At 43.6% G+C, this 26,879-nt stretch overlaps 1 protein-coding gene across 1 annotated transcript in view; it reads left to right on the top strand.

Moving 5' to 3' along the window:
* LOC124743682 overlaps positions 1 to 26,879 on the top strand; it is a 125,439-nt gene that overhangs the window by 94,727 nt on the left and 3,833 nt on the right. Inside the window, exon 7 of the mRNA XM_047248858.1 lies at positions 11,627 to 11,901. Within this exon, the coding sequence (XP_047104814.1) occupies positions 11,627 to 11,901 (275 nt within the window). The remainder of the gene's footprint in view (positions 1 to 11,626; positions 11,902 to 26,879) is intronic.

Here is a 26,879-nt window from a genome sequence, read left to right on the forward strand (position 1 = left end):
CTGTACAGTAGCTAGCCTCCAACTGACTCTCATGAAAAGATTTCACTCACACAAATCACATTTTGTACGTGCTAAATAACTTCTGTTTAGAGGGGAACCACTCCATATTTTACCATAACATGAACCAAGAGAGCTAAATTTGGATCAGCAGTTACAAGTATCAAGTTGTAGTGTACTCTTCTCCTCGGGGTTCTGCCGTGAAAAATATAAAATAGAAAATCTGATTGGGTTTGGAATTTTGGTGGTTTCAGTTACAGATAAGGTGGACTTCGTATTATTGATTGAGATAGTGCTGTAATTTGACCGTGCATGGCAGACCGGGTTGGCAACACTACAAAAAGCGACTGTACGGAAATAGCATCAGAAACTAATTGAAATTTATCTTATAATCTTGTTAGGTACGCAGTATTAATTACAATGTAGTCTTCATGGCTATCCTCCTAATTTCTCTTGTAGGACGACCCGTCTTTCACTTTTCTCCGTCTGTTGAAAACTTCTTCAAGTTGTCGCTGTCAAGATCAATTTACATATTTGATGATAACCACCTCGAGTCACTATTGAAACAACCTCGCTTTGTAATGTAATTTTAATTTCCACCCAAAAGCTCATTCAACACATCGCCGAAAAATACACGTCTTTAGTATGAAGACAAGAGAGAGAGTCTAATCAATTAGTTGTTAAAAACAAAAACCTACGCAAAAGTAAAAAAAAAAACGAACAAAATTATTTATAAAAATCGGTCGCTGGCGCAGCGCTCTTCTGCGTGCGCGATCGTAAATTATATCTTTGTATTGGCGGAGGCGCAGTAGTCAAAGTACCATTACAAAGTAAACATTTTTAAGTAAACATTGCATTTACCCGTATTAACAAATCAATACAAAATTACTTAACCAAAATCATCCATTTCCAAATACAACCAAAGCTATTAGTCAATGAAGAGAAAACATAGTACAACATATCAAGAGCACATACCAAAGAAAATACACTTTATGTAAAGCATAATAATCAGAAGAACAACAATACATAAGATCTTACTATGGTGTTACACATGCCCCATGGTTCAGTGAGGTTTCCCAAACATCTATATCACTCAAGTAGTACTGGCTAAAAAAAAAATTATTCCATCCAACTTTCGTTGGGTAAGAGAAAACATGTTACATACATACAGTAAATACACTAAGAAGAATCATACATTTCTTCCAAAAGATTGTTCAAAAAGAAGCATATATATCATTTACTTTAAGAATAACAGGTTTATCGTAAAACAGGACATCATTACCCATTATCATCTCATACACAGACTGTCCAAATATTTTCTTTACTACAGAGAAAGTCATTTTAACATTATTATAAACAGACAAAAAAAATCCATCGTTAAACAGAACATCCTTAATCATCTTCATCTCATACATATATTATCCATTAACAGACAACCAGTTCATAAAACAACCTACACATTTATAAAACAAGTATAGCATTCTGTAGAAAAGCAAATATACATAAACTAAGACATACATTAACCAAACACAAAAGCATCCTACATTGCACATTTAATTAATAGCAATTCAAAACTTTTGTTCTAGAGAAGCACATAAACACTCCAATATATTTATTTAGAACCTAGCTTTAATTTCCACTGCCCTCATGTTACAACCACACAGTCCATTTTTGGTTGATTGCACAGACATACCTATAGTTACATTAGATTTAATATTGTTTTTCACTGACTTCTATAGAAATAGTCAGTCCATTTTTGCAACTCATAATTAAAACATACACAACATTAATCCAGAAAATTCAGCTTATTTTGTTGCCTGCAATAGCACTTGGCAAACCATGTCTGTAAACATTTAGGTACACAGAAACACGTACAAATTTCCTTTAAAAAGGAAATATTTTAACTGTATTCTTGCCCTGGTTGGCAAGTCTTTGTTATTGCCTGCTGCAATTGGCAGTCCTCTGTCATTAACTCTATTGTATTCTCTTTACTATTTTGGTTTGTTCCCCGACAACACATTTTTGGCATTTTATTTTATTTTATACTGCAGAAATTTTATCCTTGCAGTCCCTATTACATCATCTCCAGTAAATATTACACATTTGGTTCAATATATCTTTTTATGTTATACAGAATGTGAAACTTAAACACATATATTAGACACTGGTAACAAAAAACATTTCTTTTCAAATGACTACATCATAAACCTGTGAATTTAAATGTCATATGCAGGATTAAGTCAAGAATGAGATTTTTTCTATTCATTTGTCATTGCTTTTTCACACGCTTCTAGGTCATTACACATATCAACTCAGGAAATCATCTTATATTTTATTGCAAGTGATTTCCGTCAACTCCTGTGGTTTAGAAAAAGGAACATCTCACTTCTAACTCATACACATATAGTAGATACTTTTCCCTTGTTTTTGACAAACTTTTTCATCACCATTTTTATACAAAAACTTTTAGACATTAATCATACTAGAGTATCCATTGAAACTCTACTTTTACTTATTCTTGAACACCTTTCTTCCAAGAACTTTAGTCATTCATTTGCATTGTGTGCTTCTACTTCTTATTACAGTACCCACTTTACTTACAACATGTTTAGTCATTTTCTAGTGCACGTGTATTACTTATTTACTTCTTTATCCACAAACAATTACTGTATTTTGCATGGATTTATCACATCCCTTTAGCATACACACATCTATTTATTCTGATATCTATTCTGATAGGGAAGAAGGAAAGATGATAGTAGAAGTTCTGAATGCTAGAAGAGGAAGATTGACAACAGGAAAAGAAAAGGAAATAGTATTGTCAATAACTTGAGTACCTGTTGTTTGCCAGACACCTAGCATCGCATAGAGTGCAGTGCCCTCTGAGGGTTTTGATTTCATTCATTATTTGTTTCTGTGGACATACTATTTTAGGTTAACAATGTTTGTAACTCCCAAAGGTTTTCTTAATCTAGGGTATAGAAGAAAATAAGCACTGGCATGTGGAGCTCCTTGCACTTCAAATGGTCCATTGTAAATGTATTTAAATTTAGAAATTTCATCATTAATTTCACTAGATTTTTCATGTGCTTTCACCAGAACGTAGTCACCAAGTTTAAATTTAGTTGTTTTGAGGCACTTATTATGCCTTTTCGATCTAACAGCCACTTTCATTTCATTCTCCTCCTAACTAGTTCTTTTTGCTCATGCAAGTTAATCCCTAAAACAGGTGGAAATTTCAAGATCTCTTCAATAACTCTTTTGCTTTTATGGTTCAACAGAATTTATTTGGGTGTAAACCCCATTGTCTCATGGTAGAGAGTGCTCATGGCGTTTTCAAAATCTGTCACAAATCTGCCCCAGGCCTTGTGATTATGGTGGCAATAGGTTCTACCTAATCTTCCGAATGTCCACACATACCTTTCGACAGGGTTACTTGCAGGGTGGTAGGTAAAACTATATTTCACTTGTATACCATGTTGTCTCATACCTTCTTTCCATATTTTAGAAATAAACTGAGGTCCATTATCAGATAGGACTGCTCTGGGTTTACCAATGGTGTTAAAATATTCATTCATTTTACTAAAGATTGCTTTTGCAGTAGCTTTTCTGATAGGGTAAAACTTAATAAATCTAGAGAAAACTCCTAAAAATACCACAATATAAGACCTACTTCCTTATGTTTTAGGGAGAGGACCATACAAATCTACTGATAACAATTCCAAGATGTCTTTTGGCACTGTGTTTTGCATGTACCCTGGTTGGTCTGGTTAGCAACTTGTGCCCTATGACACACATCACAAGATTTAATTCTGTCAGCAATTTGCTCGGTGGCACCCACATTAATCACAATTACATCAGTTAATTTCTCAATACACTTTTTAGACCACAGTGCCCTAAGGCAAAATGGAAATAATCAATAACTTCATTTTCAAACTGCATAGGCCAATAAACTTTCCATTCCTGAGTACTTGCATCTTCCTCCTATACAATATTCCATTAAATATCTTATAAAATTAACTGATTTGTGGGAAGTTGGGGTTAATGAAATTTGTTTTAACAGATTTCCAGACCGCATACTCTTACAAATCTGTTCAGTTCTTTTTCTACCTGGAACGTCTTTGATACATCTCATGTGAAACTTACCACCTTTATTACATTCTTTCAGTAGGTTATTCATATCCTCTGGCAATGGAGATGAAGCATCGGCCACATGACATTCACTGCCTTTGATATACAAAATTTCATAATCAAACTGTTGTAAGTACAGAGCTCATTAACTTAACCTGCCAGTAAACAATCGACAGTCTTTCAAAAAAGTTAAAGCTCTATGGTCAGTATGAACAATAGTTTTGTGCCCCATAAGTAATTTCTAAATTTCTTTAAGCCCCAAATTATGGTTGAAGCTTCTTTCTTTGAAATAGTGTTATTTTTCTCATATTTAGTTAGATCTCTACTAGCAAAAGCTATAGTTCTATGTTTTGCTTCTGCAGATTCTGTGCTTTCTTGAAAGATTTCAATACTAATCCCCTATGCGCTACTGTCTGTCATCATGTGGAATGGTTCACTTAAAATAGGATGATGTAAAATAGTTTCTCTTATTAACTCAGTTTTCAAGTCTCTGAAGTCTTTCTGACATTCTGACGTCCAAATATATGCACTGTTTTTCTTTAGCAAACTGTTCAAATATGGGCTATTAAAAGCTTACCCCTTCGCAAATTTGCGATAAAAACCACAAAGACCAAGAAATGCTTTCAGTTGTTTTCTGTTCTTAGGTGGAGAACACTTTTCAATTGCATTTAGCTTCTCTGGGTCCTTGCCAATCCCAGCTGTAGTTACGATGTGTCCTAAAAACTTAATCTCCTGTTTTACAAATTCACATTTCTTCAATTTCAAAGTCATTCCTCCTGCTTGACGAGCAACGAGAGTTTTGTTCAATAGTTCACAATGTTCTTCCCAACTTTCAGTAGCAATCAACAAATCATCTATACAAACAGTTAATCTGGCACAAAGTTCTTTTTCTAACACAGTATCTAATGCTCTTATAAAAACTGAAACAGAAGTATTTAAACCAAAAGGTACAACTTTATACTGATAGCATTTCCCTGCAAACACGAATGCTGTATGTTTCTGGGAATCTTTGTGTAATGATTATTTGCCAATATCCCACAGTGAGGTCAAGACTAGTTAAGTACATTACATTATGGAATTTTTGCAACAGATCACCCACGTTTTCTGACCTGTCTACCTCTCTCCTGACAATCTTGTTCAGTGTTCATGCATGAATAACAACTTCCATGCCACTGTATTCCTTATTTACTATAATAAGTGGACTATTATATTTACTGTTGCTTCTTTCAATCACTCCCCATTCTAACATTCTGTGAGTTTCCGCCTGTACCACTTCTTTCTTAGCTATTGGCACTGGATAGGGTCTTACACAGAATGGTTCATGTTCAGCTGCATCGATATGGTATTCAAAGTTCGTGACAACACCTGGATTATCAGAGAGTACTTCCCTGTTGTTATTTAAAACAGCAAATAGTTCATCTTTCTGTTCACACAAGAGTTCTTGGATAGCATCAACAATTTCCTTAAAATTGTCAATTTTTTATTCATTCAGTATTAAATTTTTCACATGGTAGATTTCATATAAGTGGGACAAACCATCATTTTCAGATTCTATCTCTAGCATTATGGATTCTACATTAGCGCCATGTACAGTGTCATCTTCTCTAAATTTAATTTCTAATGTATTAGGCTCCCTATTAATTTTAACAATTCCATTACGACAATCTAAAAACACTTTTTCTTTGTCCAGTCAATCAATACCCGAAATCATCTCAGCACTTAATTCAGGTACCATAAAATGTCATGTTCAAATTTCTGTCCTTGCATTTTAAATTCAATCAGTACATTTTTCCAAATGGGTTTGCTGGACTTGCCAGTAGCTCCTACAATCTTCACTCCACTCACAGACATTATTACTAACCCTGGCTTACTTGAAATATGTTCAAAAAATGATTCTGATACAGCACTAATTTGTGATCCTATACCCAAAAATACTTGCAACTCAATATTATAAACGTTACTGGTGATAATGGTTTTGTTTAACAGTTCTAGAGTCTTTCACCTCCTGTTCTTCCCACAATAAATTATGTTCAACCATTATGTCCTTCCAGGAAATGTTACCTGCTTATTTCTGTTGTATACTGGGTGGCTTTTTCGGTTTCTTGATCTCTATATCTCTAGCGATCTTTAACAGTTCTCGTCCCTCTATGATTTCATCAGGTAGTTCTTCTGGTTCCTGCAATTCAAATTCTTTCATGAGATTAATTAAAGCATGCCCCAGCATAGTATCACCAGTGGCTCTTTCGGTTTTGCTTCACATTCTGGATTTTGTTTGGAAAGATTGTCACTCATTCTTTTGTATCGTCTTTCGGTAAATGTGTACTCACTTTCCTCTACCTCCGAGAATTCATTCTCATCTAAATCTATTCATTTCTAGTTTCTTGTCCATTTTAGTTAATATTATATTCAGATATCTTTCACTTTCAATCTTAGATAACTTTCTGCTATTTACTCTTTCAAATTGGCTGCAAGTTCGTGCAGCTGGACGTTTTATGCTCACTTTACTTTTGTAAAACACGTAATACTGCAAAGCTGTAAAATCAACAACGTCCTGTCACTGGAGGCCACATATAACATTAACTGCCTACTCGTGTGCTATCTACTTACTAAATTTGGTTTACTATACCCTATCCATTTGCACACTGAGACTGTCACAGACCTTATGAAAGAGCCCTTCCAATCATTCTTCCTACTTGGAGACTTTAATGTCCTAAATATCTTGTGCAGATCAATCTCTACTTGTCCTCACCGTCGCGTTTCGGAGAGCTTTCTGATGTCTCACGAGCTGCATATCCTCAACACAGGCACTCCCACTCCTTTCTGTGCTGCCACTGGGTCACTGTGAGCCAGCTACCTCTCTTTCTGCTCTCCAGGCTTCGCAGACCAGGTTCAGTGGGCAGTCACTGATGATCTTCACTCAGTGACCGCATCACAGTCTGTATTCATCTACTGGATGGAGCATTACCTGCACAGAAGCCACCAAAATTGTTGGTCAGTAGGGCTAACTGGATGCTTTTCGTCCATCTGGCTGTGTCTGAAGACTGCAACAGTGTCAACGAATGGGTGGACCACATCACACGATAGATCCATCACACCACTGACTTATCAATCCCAAGGTCCTGTTGCTTGTTGGACTGGTGTGTGTCGCTCAGCAATCCAGGACAGGCGTACAGTTAGCTCTTCAACTATTTAAGTACAGCCCAGCAACACACAATCTCACAGCCTTTCAGGTCACGAGAGCCAATACTTGACACATCATTAAGGAGAGCAAGAAAACGGCGTACCAAGCGTTTCTGGACTTTGTCAACCATTCCACTTCTTCTACAAAAGTACTGGAACCCATTATGAGGGTTTCTGGCAAACACAGTCGTCTACCAATAACACCAGTGCTGAAACAGAAGTGTCTCCAAACTACACCCAGAAACATCACTCAAACTCTGGCAGATCATTTTGCAGCGACTACTGCTGATGCCAGCCTTCACAAGCTGTGAAGGGAAGACCCTTGAGCGAATAGTTAACCGTCGTTTGGTCTGGCTGTTACAAACAAGGCAACTGCTTAACCACTCTCAGTGTGGATTCTGGAGGTTTCGATCCACTGTTGTCAACCTGACTCTACTAGAGGTGGCTATTCAGCAGGCCTTACTATGTAGACAGCAGTAGCACTGTCTTGGCATATTCTCTGATATCGGTAAGGTGTACAACGCTATGTTTCCGGGCTTCAGTTTTAACTCCAAATTTTCGTGGTTGCCACACCTGTCAGACCTGAAAGCCAGAAACCAGAAGGCACAGTATTCTCGTGCAACTCCACGAATGGGGCTTTCATGGTCATCTCACCATCTTCATATGGTCCCTCATGTCTAAGCGCTTTTTTAGGTCTTGATTTCGTAACACGCTGTTGGAATGTTTTGAGCAAGGGAATGGTGTTCCTAGAGCAATGTTTTGAGTTTTAACCTCTTTTTTTTTGCGATAAATAGTATCACATATACAGAAAGGAGCCTTGTACAGTGCTTCTTAACTGTGGACAATTTTGCTGTTTCATGTTCCTCCTCCAGAAGTGCTACGGCGACCCACCAGTTGCACTTAGAGTGCGGAAGTTAGGGAGGTGGGCTGCAAAGACAGGTTTTCAGTTTTCTGCAGATAAGAATTTTAATTATTCTCATTGTAATTTTAATTTACCTGACTTGCATGTGAGGGATACAAGTCGACATTTTTAAGACTCAATCAAGTTTCTGGTCCTCAGTTTGAACTCCAAATTTTCGTGGTTGCCACACCTGTGAGACCTGAAAGCCAGAACCCAGAAGGCACTGAAAACTGTAAAGTGCTTTGACCTAAGGTCTAGGGGATGAGACAGGGTGTGTCTGCTCCAGTTTTATAGGGCTCTTGTGTGTTCGTGGCTAGACTATGGATGAACAGTGCACAGGTCAACGAGGTCTTTTTACCTCAAGATTATTGACGCATAAGGATATTAGGATGCGCTTACAGAACCAGCCCCATACCCAGTCTCTGTGCTGAGGTTGGGAAACCGCCATTCACCATCTAGCGACACCTCCTCATGGTGAATCAGGCATGTAAGTTTCTTGTAGCTCCAACTTCACCTACACACCATACCATTGCTCCTCCACTTCTGGGGGACTGATGACCTCAGAGGTTTAGTCCCATAGCGCTCAGAGCCCCCCCCCCCCCCTCCACTTCTGGAATGCCTTTTCTCCATGAGCAACATGGACATATGGACACTAGGTAGGGCATGTGCTGTAGTCACTTGGTGTGGAACAAGTGCAACCCCAGATGCAGTGTTTTAACAGTCTGCTACCCTGACTACTGTAGAGGTCCAGAGTAACTTTAGATTTAGTGTAGTATAGCAGATGTAGCACTCCAAAGGACTTTTTTAATGGTCACCAAACCTTTAGAACTGTCTTTATGGATGGGTCGAAACAGGGGGACACTGTTGGTTGCACTATTGTTTTCTCTGTTTGTATACTCAATGTCTGACTGCCTTGCAAGTTTTTTGTCTTTGATGCAGATTGACATGCGACCTTGCAGGCACTGTAGCAGACGAGATGTGCTTAACGTGATAAATTTCTTGTCTTGTCTGATTCGCTAAGTGTTCTTCACTCTCTACAACGTTTGTACCCAGTAGCTAAAGTAGTGCACAATATCCAGGACGTCCTCCTCCAACTACAACGGCAGGGGAAGGAGAAGTCAGTCTGCTGAGTGCCAGGGCATGTGGATATTGCTGGAAACGAAAGGGCAGGTCTAGCAAGCAGGGAGGCGTGCCGTGCTGCTGAGTTAGCGCGGTGTGCCATCCACCTGCCTGCTGTCTCCTTGCTTTTGGGTCGGTGGGAGGATGAGCGGCTCCCCAGTCGTCTTCACACAGGCCACAGCCCTATGACACATGGCTTCTTGCTCCGGTGAGGACTCTGTCCATTGTGTAGTACTTGTGGCATACAGATCATAGTGTGCCAGATTTTATCAGACTGTGTTTTATTCTCCGACCAGTGGGCAGCGACTGATTTGCTGATAGATCTGCCCTCCGTTTTAATTAACGTTCAAACGAATGTGATGAGAGTCTTATGGTTTTGTGATTTGTCAACTATGTTTCCGAAAATTTTAGGGAGATGATTTTAACGTATTAATTGTGTGCCCAGCTAACCTATCTTTTTCGTATGTGGTCAGCCAATCAGATTTCTTAGAGTCTCTTTTTTTAGCTCACCTGTCCTTTTATTTCCGTTTTAATCCCAGATATAGCACCTTTCACCCTTTATCCGTTGCCTTAACTGGTGCGAGACAGAGTGCTTGTGTGGTCAACGCGAGTGAGGTGGCAGAGAGAGGATGAGCGTCACTTTAAAGGTTTCCTCCTCACTGTGTGATACCATTTTCTTAGTTTTATCCACATTTGTTTCTTTTAATGTGAGTAAGGGTGCTGATAATCTCGCTGTTGACCGACTGTAAGCTCCAGACACACACACACACACACACACACACACACACACAAACACACACACACGCACACCTGCAGCAGTTACTGAGATTAGCGTTCACATGTAGACAGGTAAACGTGCCATGGTAATCGCATGGTTTTCACTCAGGCAAGGACTTTAATTTATCAAAGCTCAGGAAGTTTGCACTAAAAATTTACAGATGATATACAAAAACCTATTTCGTGAACCTGTCTCTCTGTTAGTGGAAATTGCGCCAAAATCTCTACAGTAGAGCCTGAGATTAGGCTTCGCTTCAGACTCCAAAATACGGCTAGAGACTATAAAAAATAATACTTGTTGTTAACACTCTTGGGCGAGACACGGCAGGTCGCAACTAGTCGCTCCAAGCAGCAGTCAGATACTTTATTCATTAACTTCGGCCTAAATCCTTTCATTATCAAATATTTTTTAATGTGGTCATATGTTGGTGACCACAATGTTTGAATGTGAGCAACTCTTGCGAAAGGATTTCATTCCAGACTGCTCGGCCAGTTGAGGAAACACGCTTTCATTTGTATTTTTTACGTCCAGCACGCTACCAGCCTTCGATACATAACCAGCTTATTGCGCTCAAACAAGCAGAGCTGCTTTACGATTTGCACCATGGCAAATACTCTCATAATGTTTTTCGTTGTTTGCCCTCTCTGTGGACCTTCGTGCATCCATACACGCGCCACTAAACGCTCCTTTACAGTGTAACTGTTTCAACACGAATTCACAACTGAAATGGTGCTGTAGTGAAACAAAAGAGTATAGTAATTACACCAACGCTTTTCGTCAGCTTCAAAGGAGGGATACCGAGCAAACGAATGTATGTCCTCAATGATTGCACAAAGTCACCCACCATGTTAACCGAGAGCACAAATGCGCTGCTTCCTGGACTAGGGTAGGCGCGCCGGCCCCAGATCGAATCCGCCTGGTGGATTACCAACGAGCGTCGGTGTGCCAGCCAGCCTGGATGTGGTTTTTAGGCGGTTTTCCACATCCCACTAGGTGAATACCGGGCGGTCCCCACGTCCCGTCTCCATTACACGACTCACAGACATCTGAACACGTTCACACTATTCCATTGCTTTCACTAGACGCAGACAGCTGGGTCTACACTAATTCCATCTTGGGGGGGGGGGGGGGGCGAGGTTATGGGGTGGGGATAGGAAGGGGATCTGGATGCCCTCTACACTAACAATGGCAAATCCATAGTAACAACGCCGACCCTGCGTTGACGTGGGAAAAAGGCGCAAGGAAATGATGAAGAGTTACTGTAGATAGTCAAGAGGGTTTGGGGGACTTCCTGGATACTCTGTAGATGAAAACGAATTGCGTACTCTTCTCTCGATTCAACTCTGGTATATATCTTTCCAAATACAAAAAATTTTGTTGACATTATTTATCATCGATGATGTAGTTAAAATACACCTGGTCTTGTGATCCAGAGGAGCCTCTGGGATCAGATGTGTACATCTGCTTCTGCATACATTTGGTGTGTGAGCACCACTCAACTCGCAGTGAATCTTTTGCAGATGAGGAGTGGCAGAGGGAGGACAGAAGCAACGCCATGGTCTCCGTGGACACTGACTGCGTGCAGCTGTTGGCGAACGCCCTCGACCACCCCACGTGTCCGCTGGAAGACCTGCCACCGGAAACCAAAAACCTGCGCGAGCGGTGCCGCGTGCAGCTGTGGGACGACGTGGTGCAGAGGTCGCCCCACGTACCCGTCACCAGCTACCTGGCCTACACGCAGAGGATAAACGTCAACCTCTGCCTGCTGGCCTGGATGACAGCCAACTCGTTCAGCGTTTGTCAGGACGTCCCGTTTAGTATGCTACAATCCGTACATGATGCTCGCTGCTATTTCGACAGCCCTGACGATCAGTCCTGCCTGCAGTCGAACGCTACAGACGCCATCTGCTCTGTTTCCAGAGCAGTCCTGTTGCTGATGTGTGGCGACTTTTCTTTCCACAAGTCTTTCGATTTATGCGGCGTCAGTTTCTACACAAACGGATCGCACTTCACGACGTACAATTTAACATGGGAAAGAGAGTTCTACAAAGGGTATGTGAGGCCAACAGAAAGGGCTCTTAAGTACAAAGACAGCTTGAACAGTGCCACCTTGAAATACAAAGATTTCAAAATCGACAGCTTAAAACCTTTAGAAATGTCATTTATAGCCTTAAATATTATTTTCCGCTTTTTGACCACTGTTGTATACATGTACCTGCCCCAGTTACGTAATGTCCCGGGAAAGATATTCTTGTCCATTCAGATCACGGGTATAACGCAGATCTTGTGTTCTGAGGTCATTTATCGTATGACAGGTGTCCCCGACCTATCTACGATGGTCCACATTGATAGTGCCCTCACTCTTCTAAGATGTATCTGGCTAAACTTATTCTGCTACCAAATGTACGCGTGTGTCCGTCATCTTAGGCTCCCTGACGACCTGCCACCTGCTGAAGCCAGAAGGGTATTCCGTGGTCAAGCGCTGTACGCACTAATACCGTGGAGTGTGGTGTGCATAGCAACTATTGCTTTCGAAAAGATGAACAAACATTACCTGATGCACAGTCGGATAATATTCCTTGCGGGGATTTCTCTATCGATAACTTTCAATTTGGTTTGTCTTGGGTCGGTGGGATACATGTACTTACATGCTCGGAACTCCATGCGGCAACTCAAAATTTTTAGTAACGATAAATTTGCCTCTAAGAAACAATATGTTTTTATGTCAGTCAAGGGTGTTATTTTGAGCGGGATAGGTATAATTATTAGAATTGGGTTCCACCAGGCACAAGGCATAGCGCAGTTTGTGTACTACGTACACATAGCCACGATGGTGCAGGGACCACTGCAGTTCGTTTTCTTCATTTGTAATGGAACGACGCTGCCTCTGCTCAAGAACAGAGTGCTGTCGTGGTGGAATCCGGATATCATCCGCCCAGGACTGGAGCTCTGTTCAACAGCTGAGAGAAATCTGGAAAGGAGGAGAAATGAACGGTCTCTCCTTGCGCAATCCTCGTTGTAAGTTACATGGATATTGTTTCCAAAGGGCTGTCTCGACTGTAGGCAGGACTAAAGCCAGTGACCAGTCATAATGATTGAATCCAGCTGACAACACAAAATTAACTCCTACTGCTAACGCAAAACCAGTGTATTTTTCTCACTTGTTCTAAATTATTCTACATGTCTGTGTTTGTCTAGTTAATTTAATGAATTGACTTTAAGTAACTACTATTAAAATGTAATTTGCTACAAGATAATAAGAATTTCTTGCTCTATTTCTTCCAACCCACCCTGTGATAACATGTTAACTTGGTCTCCGAAATTTTCACAAAAATATTTTGTTACCCATAGCATATGATAAAAACGAAAATACTGCAAGAATTTCTTCCATATGAAAAAAATATTTCAACCACTGGGCAGTGAAGGGAACAGAATATACTCTTGCAATGTCTTTACAGGAATGTTTGCCTTTCCCATTTATTCCTACAAAGCTTCAAAATGATGTCTACGTTACCCTTCTTATCTTGCAAATAACTGCAGAACTGTGCTTCGTCTTTTGTCTCACACTAGATCGCTCAACCCAAAATTCTGTCTCCGACTAGTACTAGGAATTTTTTAATGACAATTTACATGACTTTCACCTCTGGCAACGCATTGTGTATCTGAAAATTATTCCCTTGTACCATATTTAACTTCAGCTTGATACAGAATTTTTTTGCGAATTTATTTACTTATCTACATTGTTCCATGACAGTATTTATTTTTTGGAAATATGCAAGTCTTAAGAATTGTATGTGTGTATTACGTGTATGTTCAGTACTGTGCCAAGAAAAATTAGTATCAGTGTCAAACCAGAGGAGCAGGAAGATGGAGATAACTCAACTGTGTGGTAGAACATGTAATGGTGTTCGTAGCGCTGATTAGTGTTCTGATTGGTCAGAGGGGCACAAAATGTTGTAGTATGAGACAGTAACAAACAAGTGTCGTTGTGACATGTTGTTTGAAGTGAATGCATAGTGTTAAAGGACAATTGCACAGGACACAGGAATAAGAGCAGTTGTTGTACAGGATGTTGACATACTGATTGAGAAATACAGTAAGGTATTAAAGAAAACGTTAAAAATTAATGTATATACGGCGTAGCACTTGTAAAGAAGAAACCATGTTGTTTAAAAGTGTATTTTTACAATTAATGTAGTGCAAGGGAAAAAAATGTGTCAGAAGTTAATGTGAAAGAACATATGTCTGGCAAGAGTTATACAGTAAGGGCGTAGTACCTCGAATTTAGTGTGATTTGTGATCAACAGATGATGGCCAATTTGTTCGAATAAAAACAGAGTGAGCGAACAGTGCAAATGAAACCGATCCCTGTGTGAATTTAATATACTCTCCTACTGAGCATCACTGCCATAGACGGTGTTACATAGAGCCATTTTTGCAGAGACTGTCAAGTTACAGCGAACCTTACGGTGAATTTAATGGAGGAAGGATTGCTATTTTGAAACTAGAGATTGCAGCATCCCTCGCCATCTTCGTATGACACGAGGTAGGTGTGACGTGCAGCTCAGCCTACCTACATACCTATTTGATCACATACACACTCACTCACTCTCAAACACACACACACACACACACACACACACACACACACACACACACACACAGGTGCGCGCGCGCGAGCACGCTGCAGAACCGAAACAAAGTGATGAACTCCTTCCGTCGTTTCTTCGGAACCCCTGCAGCGTCGCGAAAACACAATCGCGGTTTGCCCCGCGTCAGCCGGCCGGAGTGGCCGAGCGGTTCTAGGCGCTCCAGTCTAGAACCGCGAGACCGCTACTGTCGCAGGTTCGAATCCTGCCTCGGGAATGGGTGTGTATGATGTCCTTAGGTTTAAGTAGTTCTAAGTTTTAGGGGAGTGATGACCTCAGATATTAAGTCCCCGCGCCAAACACATCACGTGACGCTCTACTCCGCGTGTTTAGTTGCAAGTAGTTTACTGGCGGACCCGGATAAATTCCCTACACTAGCAAAACCGCTCTAAATTTGACGTCGTCATCTTCGCTTTGATCAGCGAGGCATAGTTAAGCTTCACCAATCTAAGTCCAGCATCGGCAATTACCAGCACTGTTCGTACACTGAGGAGCCAAAGAAACCTGTATACCTGCCTAATATCGTGTAGCGCCCCCGCGAGCCCGCAGAAGTGCCGCAACGCGACGTGGCGTGGACTCGACTAATGTCTGGAGTAGTGCTGGAGGGAACTGACACCATGAATCATGCAGGGCTGTCCATAAATCCGTGAGAGTACGAGGGGTGGAGATCTCTTCTGAACAGCACATTACATCCCAGATCTGCTCAATAATGTTCATATCTGGGGAGTTTGGTGGCCAGCGGAAGTGTTAGAAAAGTGTCTCTGGAGCCACTCTGTAGCAATTCTGGACGTGTGGGGTGTCACATTGTCCTGCTGGATTTACCAAAGTCCGTCGAAATGCACGATGGACATGAATGGATGCAGGTGATCGGCCAGGATAGTTGCATACGTGTCAGCTGTCAGAGTCGTATCCAGATGTATCAGGGGCCCCATATCACTGCACTCCATTACAGAGCCTCCACCAGCTTGAACAGTCCCCTGCTGACGTGCAGGTTCCATGGATTCATGAGGTTGTCTCGGTACTGATTCACGTCGATCCGCTCGATACAATATGAAACGAGACGCGTCGGACCAGACAAAATGTTTCCAGCCATCAGCAGCCCAATGTCGGTGCTGACGCCCAGGCGAGGCGTAAAGCTCTGTGTCGTGCAGTCATCAAGGGTACAGGGGTGGGCGTTCGGCTCAGAGAGCCCATATCGATTATGTTTCGTCGAATGGTTCACACACTGAAACTTGTTGATGGCGCAGCATTGAAATCTGCAGCAATTTGCGGAACGGTTGCACTTCTGTCACGTTGAACGATTCTCTTCAGTCGTCGTTGGTCCTGTTCTTGCAGGATCTTTTTCCGGCCGCTGCGGTGTCGGTGATTTGATGTTTCATCGGATTCCTGATATTCACAGTACACTCGCGAAATCGTCGTACGGGAAAGTCCCCAGTTCATCGTTACCTCGGAAATGCTGTTTTTTTTTCTTGGCGTTTCAGTGTAGTAACGTTACTACTATCGAGTAAGGTTCCAAAGATGAGACCGCAGGACTGGGGAGATAACCATCTAAGTTGAATAAATGACCTTGAATTGGCTGCATGCAATATAAAATTCAAAGCCAGCAGGAAAACGGTGACTTAGAAAACATCACTCTCAGATCTGCACGGGAAAAGTTCAGTTTATGCCTGTGAATTCACCCTAGCCACGCCAGTCACTTTCTACCTAACCGCTGGTTCCAGCTACTTAACATGTCCAAGTTTCCTCTGAGCTCACCGACAATAACGCTCCTGTCTACAGGAAACCATACAGGCTTCCAGAACACCTACAGCCAATAACGGAAGAATTTCTCCATCAGAAATTGTCTGAGGGGACTATTGAAGAGGTGTAGATGCTTTAAGTGTTCCCAAAAAAGTTGTCGGATGGCACAAGAATGTACAGATTATGCTGTGACTACAGATACCTCAACACAAGGACTATCACTGGTGCACGTCCAACATTGAATGCAAAAGAAATTTTGGACAACTTGGGTCAGTGTAAATACATTTTTACGATGGACTTAAGAGCGGTCCAGAACATCCACACAGGGAACAACAGGGCCGCGCGGGGTAGCCGCACGGTCTAGCGCTCCTTGCCACAATTCGCGCGGCTCCCCCCGTCAGAGGTTCGAGTCCTCCCCCGGACATGGGAGTGTTTGTTGTCCTTAACGTAAGTTAGTTTAAGTTAGATCAAGTAGTGTGTAAGCCTAGGGACCGATGACCCCAGCAGTTTAGTCCCATAGGAACTTACCACAAATTTCCAGATTTTCCAAATCACAGGGAAGTATGTCAGAGGCAATAGACGCCCAGCACACGGGAACACACTTTCTAATACTTTGACGTAACTCCGTTAATCGTGCAGGATCACTCCCTCCAGAAGACCGATGTAGTAATCATGTCAAACACAAACTGCGCCTCAGTGGGACCCGCGACTTAACACATCCATTCCAAGAGAACTGACAGCCGACTTGCCGACTTCGCGAGCTCTAAACTTCTCCACGATAACATCCAGCACACAGCCCATTCAGCCTGTCGGAATAAGCAGCCGACTGGAAACCACATCACTGGCCACTCCTTGCTGCTGCTTGCTGGCTCTCCTGTAAGGTGATTCCTTGTGGCAGGACGTTCAGAACCTTACCTGCAGCGGCGGTTGTGTGGGAATTAGCCTCCCAGTAAGCCCATCAAGTAGGCTACCACTGACCCATCTAAGACAATTGGCGAAAATCCCCTCCAACATGCAGCAATAAATTGGTTCAAACGACGAGAAAGGCGAATAAGCTGGCACACATGGATAGCCACAAATGATTGTGTGCACCTAGAGTCTAGAAACATTAACATTTTGAACTAGTACACATACGCAGCTCAAAAAAAAGGTTTACATCACCTAGGTTCCGAGATTTCCGGAACCTGTACAGAAAATTGGAATACAGATCAACATAAACATCATTTCCGCCCTTTTTACTGCTCATGAAAATAACATATTGCATGTTGTACCACCATACAGCGAGACCTTCAGAGGTGGTTGTCCAGATTGCTATACACACCGGTACCTCTAATACCTGGAAGCACGTCCTCTTTCATTGATGCATGCCTGTATTCGTCGTGGCATACTATCCACAAGTTCTTCAAGGCACTGTAGGTTCAGACTGTCCCACTCCTCAACGGCGATTCCACATAGATCCCTGAGAGTGGTTGGTGGGTCATGTCATCCATAAACAACCCTTTTCAATCTGTCCCAGACATGTGAGACCTTATCTTTTTTCGGCGAATCGAATGTTCAAAGAACTTACGGGTTTGGTGCCTGGTGACGTCGTCGACCACAGCCGATATTTCGAGAGGAGCACACCCTGCCATTCTCAAGGCACAACTGCAAGGAGGAAGCAATGTGCAAGGGAATTTAATACCTCGGTTCACAGGGGAGAAACAAGGAAGATACCACACACGAACAAGCCGGCCGGTGTGGCCGAAAGGTTCTAGGCACTTCAGTCCGGAACGGCGCGACTGCTACGGTCGCAGGTTCAAATCCTGCCTCGGGCATGGATGTGTGTGATCTCCTTAGGTTAGTTAGGTTTAAGTAGTTCTAAGTTCTAGGGGACTGATGACCTCAGATATTAAGTCCCATAATGCTCAGAGCCATTTGAACGCACATAACAAGTAACCGCAGAGTCAACACACAACCAAGGACAACCAACATCAGAAATATCGATAGTGACTATTAATCAACAGGTGAGGTAGAAATAATTCTGTCCCTCTGTTTTTTGATGAGAGACAGAGCCGGATTCCAAGCAGCATTTAAACCAAATCCACCACCTCTGTTTGCTTGATAGTTTGATTTCAACGGCTTCCTTAATAACACTATCCCAAAAGCTGGACGTGCAAGCCAGAATATCCGTGTTGTTGTATTCCACAGGATGGCCGGTGTCAAGGCAACGTTCTCCAATAGCGGATTCGCTCGGCTGTTGTAAGCGTGTGTGACGCTTATGTTGAATACACAGTCCTGATTGACCAATATATGACATGCCACAAGTGCAAGGAATGCGATAGACACCAGCCATACGCAAACCAAGATGATCCTCTACCGACGCCAACAGGACCTTAGACGGTGGTCGGAAAACACATATCACATCATATTTCCGCAAAATACGGCCAATCCTGTTGGAAATGCTTCCTGCGTAAGGCAAAAAGGCCGTAGACTTGGGTGCCACTTCGTTGCTATCGTCACTCACCCGTTGCACAGAAGGCTGATAGCGCAACGCAGGTTTGATCTGCCTCTCACTATAACCATTCTGACGAAAGGTGACTTCGAGATGTGAAGCTCAGCTGCCAAACTTACAGGGTCTGAGATAACGAGGGCCCTGTGAACCAAGGTTATTAAGGAAGCTGTTGACATCAGACTATCAAGCGACCTTATAAACAGAGATGGTGGATTTTGTTTAAATGCTGCTTCGGCTCTGTCTCTCATCAAAAAAACAGAGGAAGAGAATTAGTGCTACCTCACCTGTTGATTAATAGTCACTATCGATATTTCTGATGTTGGCTATTCTTGGTTGTGTGTTGTCTCTGCGGTTACTTGTTCTGTGTGTGGTCTCTTCCTTCTTTCTTCTCTGTGAACCGAGGTGTTAAATTGTCTTCTACCTTGTTTCCTCCTTGCAGTTGTGCCTTGAGAATGGCAGGGTGTGCTCCTCTCGAAATATCGGCGGTGGTCGACGACGCCACCCAGCAGCAAACCCGGAAGTTATTTGAATGTCCCAGGCATGTTAGATAGGGTTCATTTCTGGAGAACATGGTGGCCGCTCTAGTCGAAGTCATTCACAGGATGTGTTAGATGAGGGCGCAAATGTCGTCCAGGAAACAGAAAGCCTCGCCAATATGCTGCCAATATGTTTGCACTATCGGTTGGAGGATGACATCGTACAGCCGTTACGGCGCCTTCCATCACCACCAGCGGCGTACGTCGATCCCACATAATGCCACCCCAAAACACCTGGGACCCCCACCTTGCTGCACTCTCTGGACAGTGTGTCAAAGGCGTTCAGCCTTACCGGGTTGCCTCCAAACACGTCTCCGACAATTGTCTGGTTGAAGGGATATGCGACACTCGTCAGCGAAGAAAACGTGAAGCCATTCCCGAGCGGTCCATTCGGCGTTTTGTCGGGCCCATCTGTACCGCGCTACATGTTGTCTTGGTTGCAAAGATGTACCTCGACATGGATGTCGACAGTGAAGTTGCGAATCATGCAGCCTATTGCGCACAGCTTGAGTCGTAACACGACGTCCTGTGGCTGCACGAAAAACATTATTCAACATGGTGGCACGCCCGTCAGGGTTCCTCCGAACCATAATCCGTCGTTAGCGGTGATCCACTGCAGTAGCAGCTCTTGGGTGGCCTGAGCGAGGCATGTCATCGACACTTCCTGTCTCTCTCTATCTCCTAACAACATAGCTTTGGTTCACTCCGAAAAAAAAAAAAAAATGGTTCAAATGGCTGTGAGCACTATGGGACTTAACTTCAACGGTCATCAGTCCCCTAGAACTTAGAAATACTTAAACCTAACTAACCTAAGGACAGCACACAACACCCAGTCATCACAAGGCAGAGAAAATCTCTGACCCCGCCGGGAATCGAACCCGGGAACCCGGGCGTGGGAAGCGAGAACGCTACCGCACGACCACGAGCTGCGGAGGGTTCACTCCGAGACTCCTCGACACTTCCCGTGTTGAGAGTCCCTCCTGGCACAAAGTAACAATGCGGACGCGTTGGCCCCGCGGTATTGACTGTCTAGGCGCGGTTGAACTCAGACAACGCGAGCCTTCCTGGTGGAATGACTGTAACTGATCCGCTGTGGGACCCCCTCCGTCTAATACGCGCTGCTCATGCACGGTTGTTTACATCTTTGGGCGGGTTTAGTGATATCTCTGAACTGTCAAAGGGACTGTGTCTGTGATAGAATATCCACAGTCAAGGTCTCACTTCAGGAGTTCTGGGAACCGGAGTGAAGCAATACTTTTTTTATGTGTGTATTAAAAACTTTCCTATTATACTGAACAAAACGAAACTATTTTAGGAGCGCTCTGGCAGAGAAAACACTTAACTGCTGTTATACTCTGTGGAAAAAGATTAGTGCACCCATTTAGAGGTTTCCAGTTCACTCACGATTTATTGCTGGCACTGTGCAAATGGAGTACATGAAATTGTTACGTTTACAGATCAGTAGCACCAGCGGTTCTGATGTAGCACGTATCGGCCCCTGCTGAAACACACGTATTAGTATACGGCGTAGCTTCCACAGGTGGTAATGCAGGCACTGACTCTGGTATCCAGTCGATCGCACACATGTAGAATACTGCGATACATTATGCCATCCCTGCTCGACCGGTTCACACAGTTGTGTAAGAGTTGTTGGTTGTCGAGTCGCACAAGTCACTTCTCGTTCCATCGTATCCCACATTTGCTCGGTTGCAGACAAGTCCAGGGACATTGCTCGCCAGGGAGTTCGCTGCACATCTTGCAGAGCACGTTGAGTTCCACAGGCAGCGTGTGGGGGAGGATTGTCCTGTTGGAACAACACATTACCTTCCTGTTACAAGAGCGGCATTGAACAGGTCTAACAATATTCTGCACATATCAGCTGCATGTTAAAGTCCCGTCCAGAAGGAGCAAAAATGAAAGGGAGCTGTAGTGGCTGGGACCAGTGTGTCTTGTCTACGAGACAGCACTTACCAGGTCTGCGTCGTACGAGCAAACTACCATCACTTGCGTGGAGGCAGAATCTGCTTTCGTCGCTGAAGACCACGGTACGCCAATCCAAGTGATCCTCTGATGACGCCAGTCGAGTGGTGCACGGCGATGCTGTGGCGTGAGGGGGACACAGGCTACAGCTTCGCCTGCCCACAGCATCACTCCTAATAACAGGTTCGCAAAAGTTCGCGTGGACGCGTCTGGGCTCAGAGTCCCTCTCACCTGTGCTGTGCTGGCTGTACAACCTACCACTGCTGCCCTGACAATACAGAGACATGGGCCGGTGTCTCTGCTACTTGGGCGTCCAGAACCTCGTCTATGCTCTTGAGAATGTTCACGTGACCACTGATAGCAGCATCATTGCACAACTGACACAGCAGCGCCCTCTTGAGTGGCAGTTGTCCGAAAGGACCATCCCGCCACAGTTTTACCGTGGCATGGTTGCCTGCTTGCTTCAGACCTGAGCCTTCATGGTATATATCGTCGTCGGATCAAAATAGACGTCGTCTTTCCAGATGTAAAAATTTTTGTTTTGATAATGTTTCTATTGGGTCTTTAGCATATATTTCACTCAGAGAAACTTGCTGCCAACTTCATTGTGGGCATCATATGCCACTCTTGTTATGTGCAAGACTGTGTAATTAGGCTGTTTAGGTTTTTTTTATTGGTAACGCCACCTCTGTATAAAAATCACTGGCTGTGCTGTGTGAAGTCTGTGTCTAGTTTGCATTGTTGTCTGCCATTGTAGTGTTGGGCAGCAGCAGCTGGATGTGAACAGCGCATAGCGTTGCGCAGTTGGAGGTGAGCCGCCAGCAGTGGTGGATGTGGGGAGAGAGATGGCGGAGTTTTGAAATTTGTCATGAACTGCTATATATATATATATAATGATATTAAGGTAAATACATTGTTTGTTCTCTATTAATATCTTTCATTTGCTAACTATCCCTATCAGTAGTTAGTGCCTTCCATAGTTTGAATCTTTTATTTAGCTGGCAGTAGTGGCGCTAGCTGTATTGCAGTAGTTCGAGTTGCCAAGATTTTTGTGAGGTAAGCGATTTGTGAAACGCATAGGTTAATGTTAGTCAGGGCCATTTTTTTTGTAGGGATTTTTGAAAGTCAGATTGCGTTGCGCTAAAAAAATATTGTGTATCAGTTTAAGCACAGTCATGTATAATTCTTCAAAGGGGACGTTTCAACTGTGTTGTTCATTGTCAGGACACTACAGATTAGGACAGTTAGAGTTAGTGACGGGTAGTGAGGGCCACCGGCTGTTGGCTGCTGAGGTAAGGATGTAACTCAGGGCTGAGGGCACGGGTTCATGAGCAGGGCGTGGAAAGTCTACATTGTCCTGTTCCCAACACGCAACAACAACGTGCAACACACCAAAACGAGACAACAAACTTCACCCACAACAAAGCGTGATCGACGCGCCTGCCGCCGCTCGTCGACTGCACGACACCAAATAATGCAAGTCGCTAGCGACGCTACGGCGGTGTAGACGCCCACACTGTTGTAACATGCCGACCACCAGCCAGCAATTGTAGGCAGGAGCAGCCGGAGAGGATAAAGATCCCCTCTCGGCGCTGCAGACCCAGATAAATCAAGCAGCAGACAGATGATCTGCAAATGGCTTCTCCGCAATCTAACGTTGCTAAGCAAGTGCTAGTGGAGGAACAGCCGAAGCAGGTGACTCCACCACTGACTAGTGCTGGATCACCTGTGGCTGTGGTGCAGAGCTTTCCAGCAGTAGCGATTATTCCGGCGTTCGCTGGAAAGTCGCACGAGAATATTGGAACGCTTGTCCAGAATGTCCAGGAAATCGGAAAGCTTTGCGGTTGGCCAGATGAATTTCTCTTAAACGTGATGAAAACGAAGCTCACCGGCGAAGCGCGGAACTACGTGAAGTCGGTCGAGAGCTCGAAAAATGCCCCTACCGTCCAGTCCCTTGCAACAGGGTCGACTGAAAGGTATACAGACAAACGTGGTACTAGTTACTATCGCGACTTGCTTTCCACCCTTAAGCAAAAAACGGGTGAGGATTTAGAAGCATTCGCGGACAGGATTAGAAGCGTAGAAGGTGTAAGTAGGCTGTTTATGTTTTCTTATTGGCAACGTTACGTAGCGCTCTATATGAAAATCACTGGCTGTGCTATGTGCAGTCTGTGGCTAGTTTGCATTGTTGTCTGCCATTGTAGTGTTGGGCAGCGGCAGCTGGATGTGAACAGCGCGTAGCGTTGCGCAGTTAGAGGTGAGCCACCAGCAGTGGTGGATGTGGGGAGAGAGATGGCGGAAGTTTCGAAGTTTGTAATACTGGATATCATATATTATGACTATTAAGGTAAATACAGTGTTTGTTCTCTATTAAAATCTTCCATTTGCTAACTATCCCTATCAGTAGTTAGTGCCTTCGGTAGTTTGAATCTTTTATTTAGCTGGCAGTAGTGGCGCTCGCTGTATTGCAGTAGTTCGAGTAATGAAGATTTTGGTGAGGTAAGTGATTTGTGAAAGGTACAGGTTAATGTTAGTTAGGGCCATTCCTTTGTAGGGATTTCTGAAAGTCAGATTGCGTTGCGCTAAAAAAATATTGTGTGTCAGTTTAAGCACAGTCGTGTATAATTGTTCTAAGGGGACGTTTCAAAGGTTGTTTTGACTTTCCTGTATGCTGAGTCTGTCCTTCCGGCAATCATATCTTTTTCGATGTCTTCACATTTTTCCTGCAGCCGTTTCGTCTTAGCTTCCCTGCACTTCCTATTTATTTCATTCCTCAGCGAGTTGTAGTTCTGTATTCCTGATTTTCCCGGAACATGTTTGTACTTCCTTCTTTCATCAATCAACTGAAGTACTTCTTCTGTTACCCATGGTTTCTTCGCAGCTACCTTCTTTGTACCTTTGTTTTCCTTTCCAACTTCTGTGATGGCCCTTTTTAGAGATGTCCATTCCTCTTCAACTGTACTGCCTACTGCGCTATTCCTTATTGCTGTATCTATAGCGTTAGAGAACTTCAAACGTATCTCGTCATTCCTTAGTACTTCCGTATCCCACTTCTTTGCGTATTGATTCTTCCTGACTAATGTCTTGAACTTCAGCCTACTCTTCATCACTACTATATTGTGATCTGAGTCTATATCTGCTCCTGGGTACGCCTTACAATCCAGTATCTGATTTCGGAATCTCTGTCTGACCATTATGTTCTCTAATTGAAATCTTCCCGTATCTTCCGGCCTTTTCCAAGTATACCTCCTCCTCTTGTGATTCTTGAACAGGGTATTCGCTATTACTGGCTGAAACTTGTTACAGAACTCAATTAGTCTTTCTCCTCTTTCATTTCTTATCCCAATCCCATATTCTCCTGTAACCTTTTCTTCTATTCCTTCCCCTGCAACTGCATTCCAGTCGCCCATGACTATTAGATTTTCGTCCCCTTTTATATACTGCATTACCCTTTCAATATCCTCATACACTTTCTCTATCTGTTCATCTTCAGCTTGCGACGTCGGCATCTATACCTGAACTATCGTTGTCGGTGTTGGTCTGCTGTCGGTTCTGATTAGAACAACCCGGTCACTGAACTGTTCACAGTAACACACCGTCTGCCCTACCTTCCTATTCATAACGAATCCTACACCTGTTATACCATTTTCTGCTGCTGTTGATATTACCCGATACTCATCTGACCAGAAATCCTTGTCTTCCTTCCACTTCACTTCACTGACCCCTACTATATCTAGATTGAGCCTTTGCATTTCCCTTTTCAGATTTTCTAGTTTTCCTACCACGTTCAAGCTTCTGACATTCCACGCCCCAACTCGTAGAACGTTATCCTTTGATATTCAATCTTTTTCCCATGGTAACCTCCCCCTTGGCAGTCCCGGAGATCCGAATGGGGGACTATTCCGGACTCTTTTGCCAATGGAGAGATCATCATGACACTTCTTCAATTACAGGCCACATGTCCTGTGGATACACGTTACGTGTCTTTAATGCAGAGGTTTCCATTGCCTTCTGCATCCTCATGTCGTTGATCATTGCCGATTCTTCCGCCTTTAGGGGCAATTTCCCACCCCTAGGACAAGAGAGTGCCCTGAACCTCTATCCGCTCCTCCGCCCTCTTTGACAAGGCCATTGGCTGAATGAGGCTGACTTCTTATGCCGGAAGTCTTCGGCCGCCAATGCTGATTATTTATCAAAATTTAGGCAGTGGCGGGGATCGAACCCGTGTCCGAAGACGTTTGATTATGAATCAAAGACGCTACCCCTAGACCACGGGTAGGGGGCGAAATCAAGGTAGCTTCACCCCGCACTTTACATGCAGCCGTGCGGTTAGCACTCTTGAGAGAGGAGGCGAGCCGATTTGTGGCCGTCTCCGCGCGGCAAAGCGAGCCCCGACGTGTCTTTTCGAACCACACTAAGTGTGGGCGCTGTAGTAGACAAGGACATGTGGTAGAGCAGTGTCGCGTCCCATATTGTCATCGGTGCAGGAACATGGGTCACCAAAGCGTGCATTGTCCTGCAAATTCCAGGTGAAACGGAAACCAACCACAGAATTCGGGAAACGGCCGCGGGGCAGGAAGTGCCACGCCTCCAGGGCCCCGTTAAAAGTAGTCACCCTACCAGCTTATGAGGGAATCACGCAGGTGGCGAGCGTGGTTGTCGACCGTGTTGGAGGCCGGAAACCAATACGCGTGCTAATTCACACAGGCGCACAGATCAGCTTGGCATTTTTATCGAAGAGAGGTAAAAGAACATTGCAACCGCCGCGGTACCATATCAGTGGTATTGGTCCCGGCATAGGGAAACCTGATGGCAGCTGTTGCGTTGAGTTCATGTTGGACTACACAGAATATGCTTTTACGATGGAGGTTGTACGGAACAAGCGCACGGATTACGACATCATCCTGGGAAGTGACTTTCTGTGTCATTTCCAGCGGGTTATTGACTGTAGGTTCAATAACGTCCAATTAGGCGACAACGTGCGCCGTTTTGGACGTGACTGCACGTTGCGGGCGAGCGAAGCTGGGAAAAAAAGGATCCGTTTCCCAAGTTTCGGAGTCTTCCGTAACCGTGCTAAAAGCCGATAATCCCGTGGAGATACCAGAAGGCACAGGAAAGATCCTTCGGGTGCCTGTCGGGATACGTGAATCTGAAGAGGTTCATTTCTTGGTAGATCCACTCTGCCAGAATGAAACTCTTGACCAGATGCAGGTCCACGTAAAACGTAGCCTGTGCAAAGCGCAGCAAGTACAGAAAGAAAATTGCGTACCCGTGTGTTTAGACAAGTTTAGTCACAAGCAAGCTTTAGCACCGCGTGGTACAGTATTAGCCAGCTTACAGGTTATCGCAGAAGATGAGTTGCCAATGAAAGCCCCTT

Source organism: Schistocerca piceifrons, unplaced genomic scaffold (genome assembly GCF_021461385.2).
Source record: "Schistocerca piceifrons isolate TAMUIC-IGC-003096 unplaced genomic scaffold, iqSchPice1.1 HiC_scaffold_2510, whole genome shotgun sequence".
NCBI classification, from domain to species: domain Eukaryota; kingdom Metazoa; phylum Arthropoda; class Insecta; order Orthoptera; family Acrididae; genus Schistocerca; species Schistocerca piceifrons.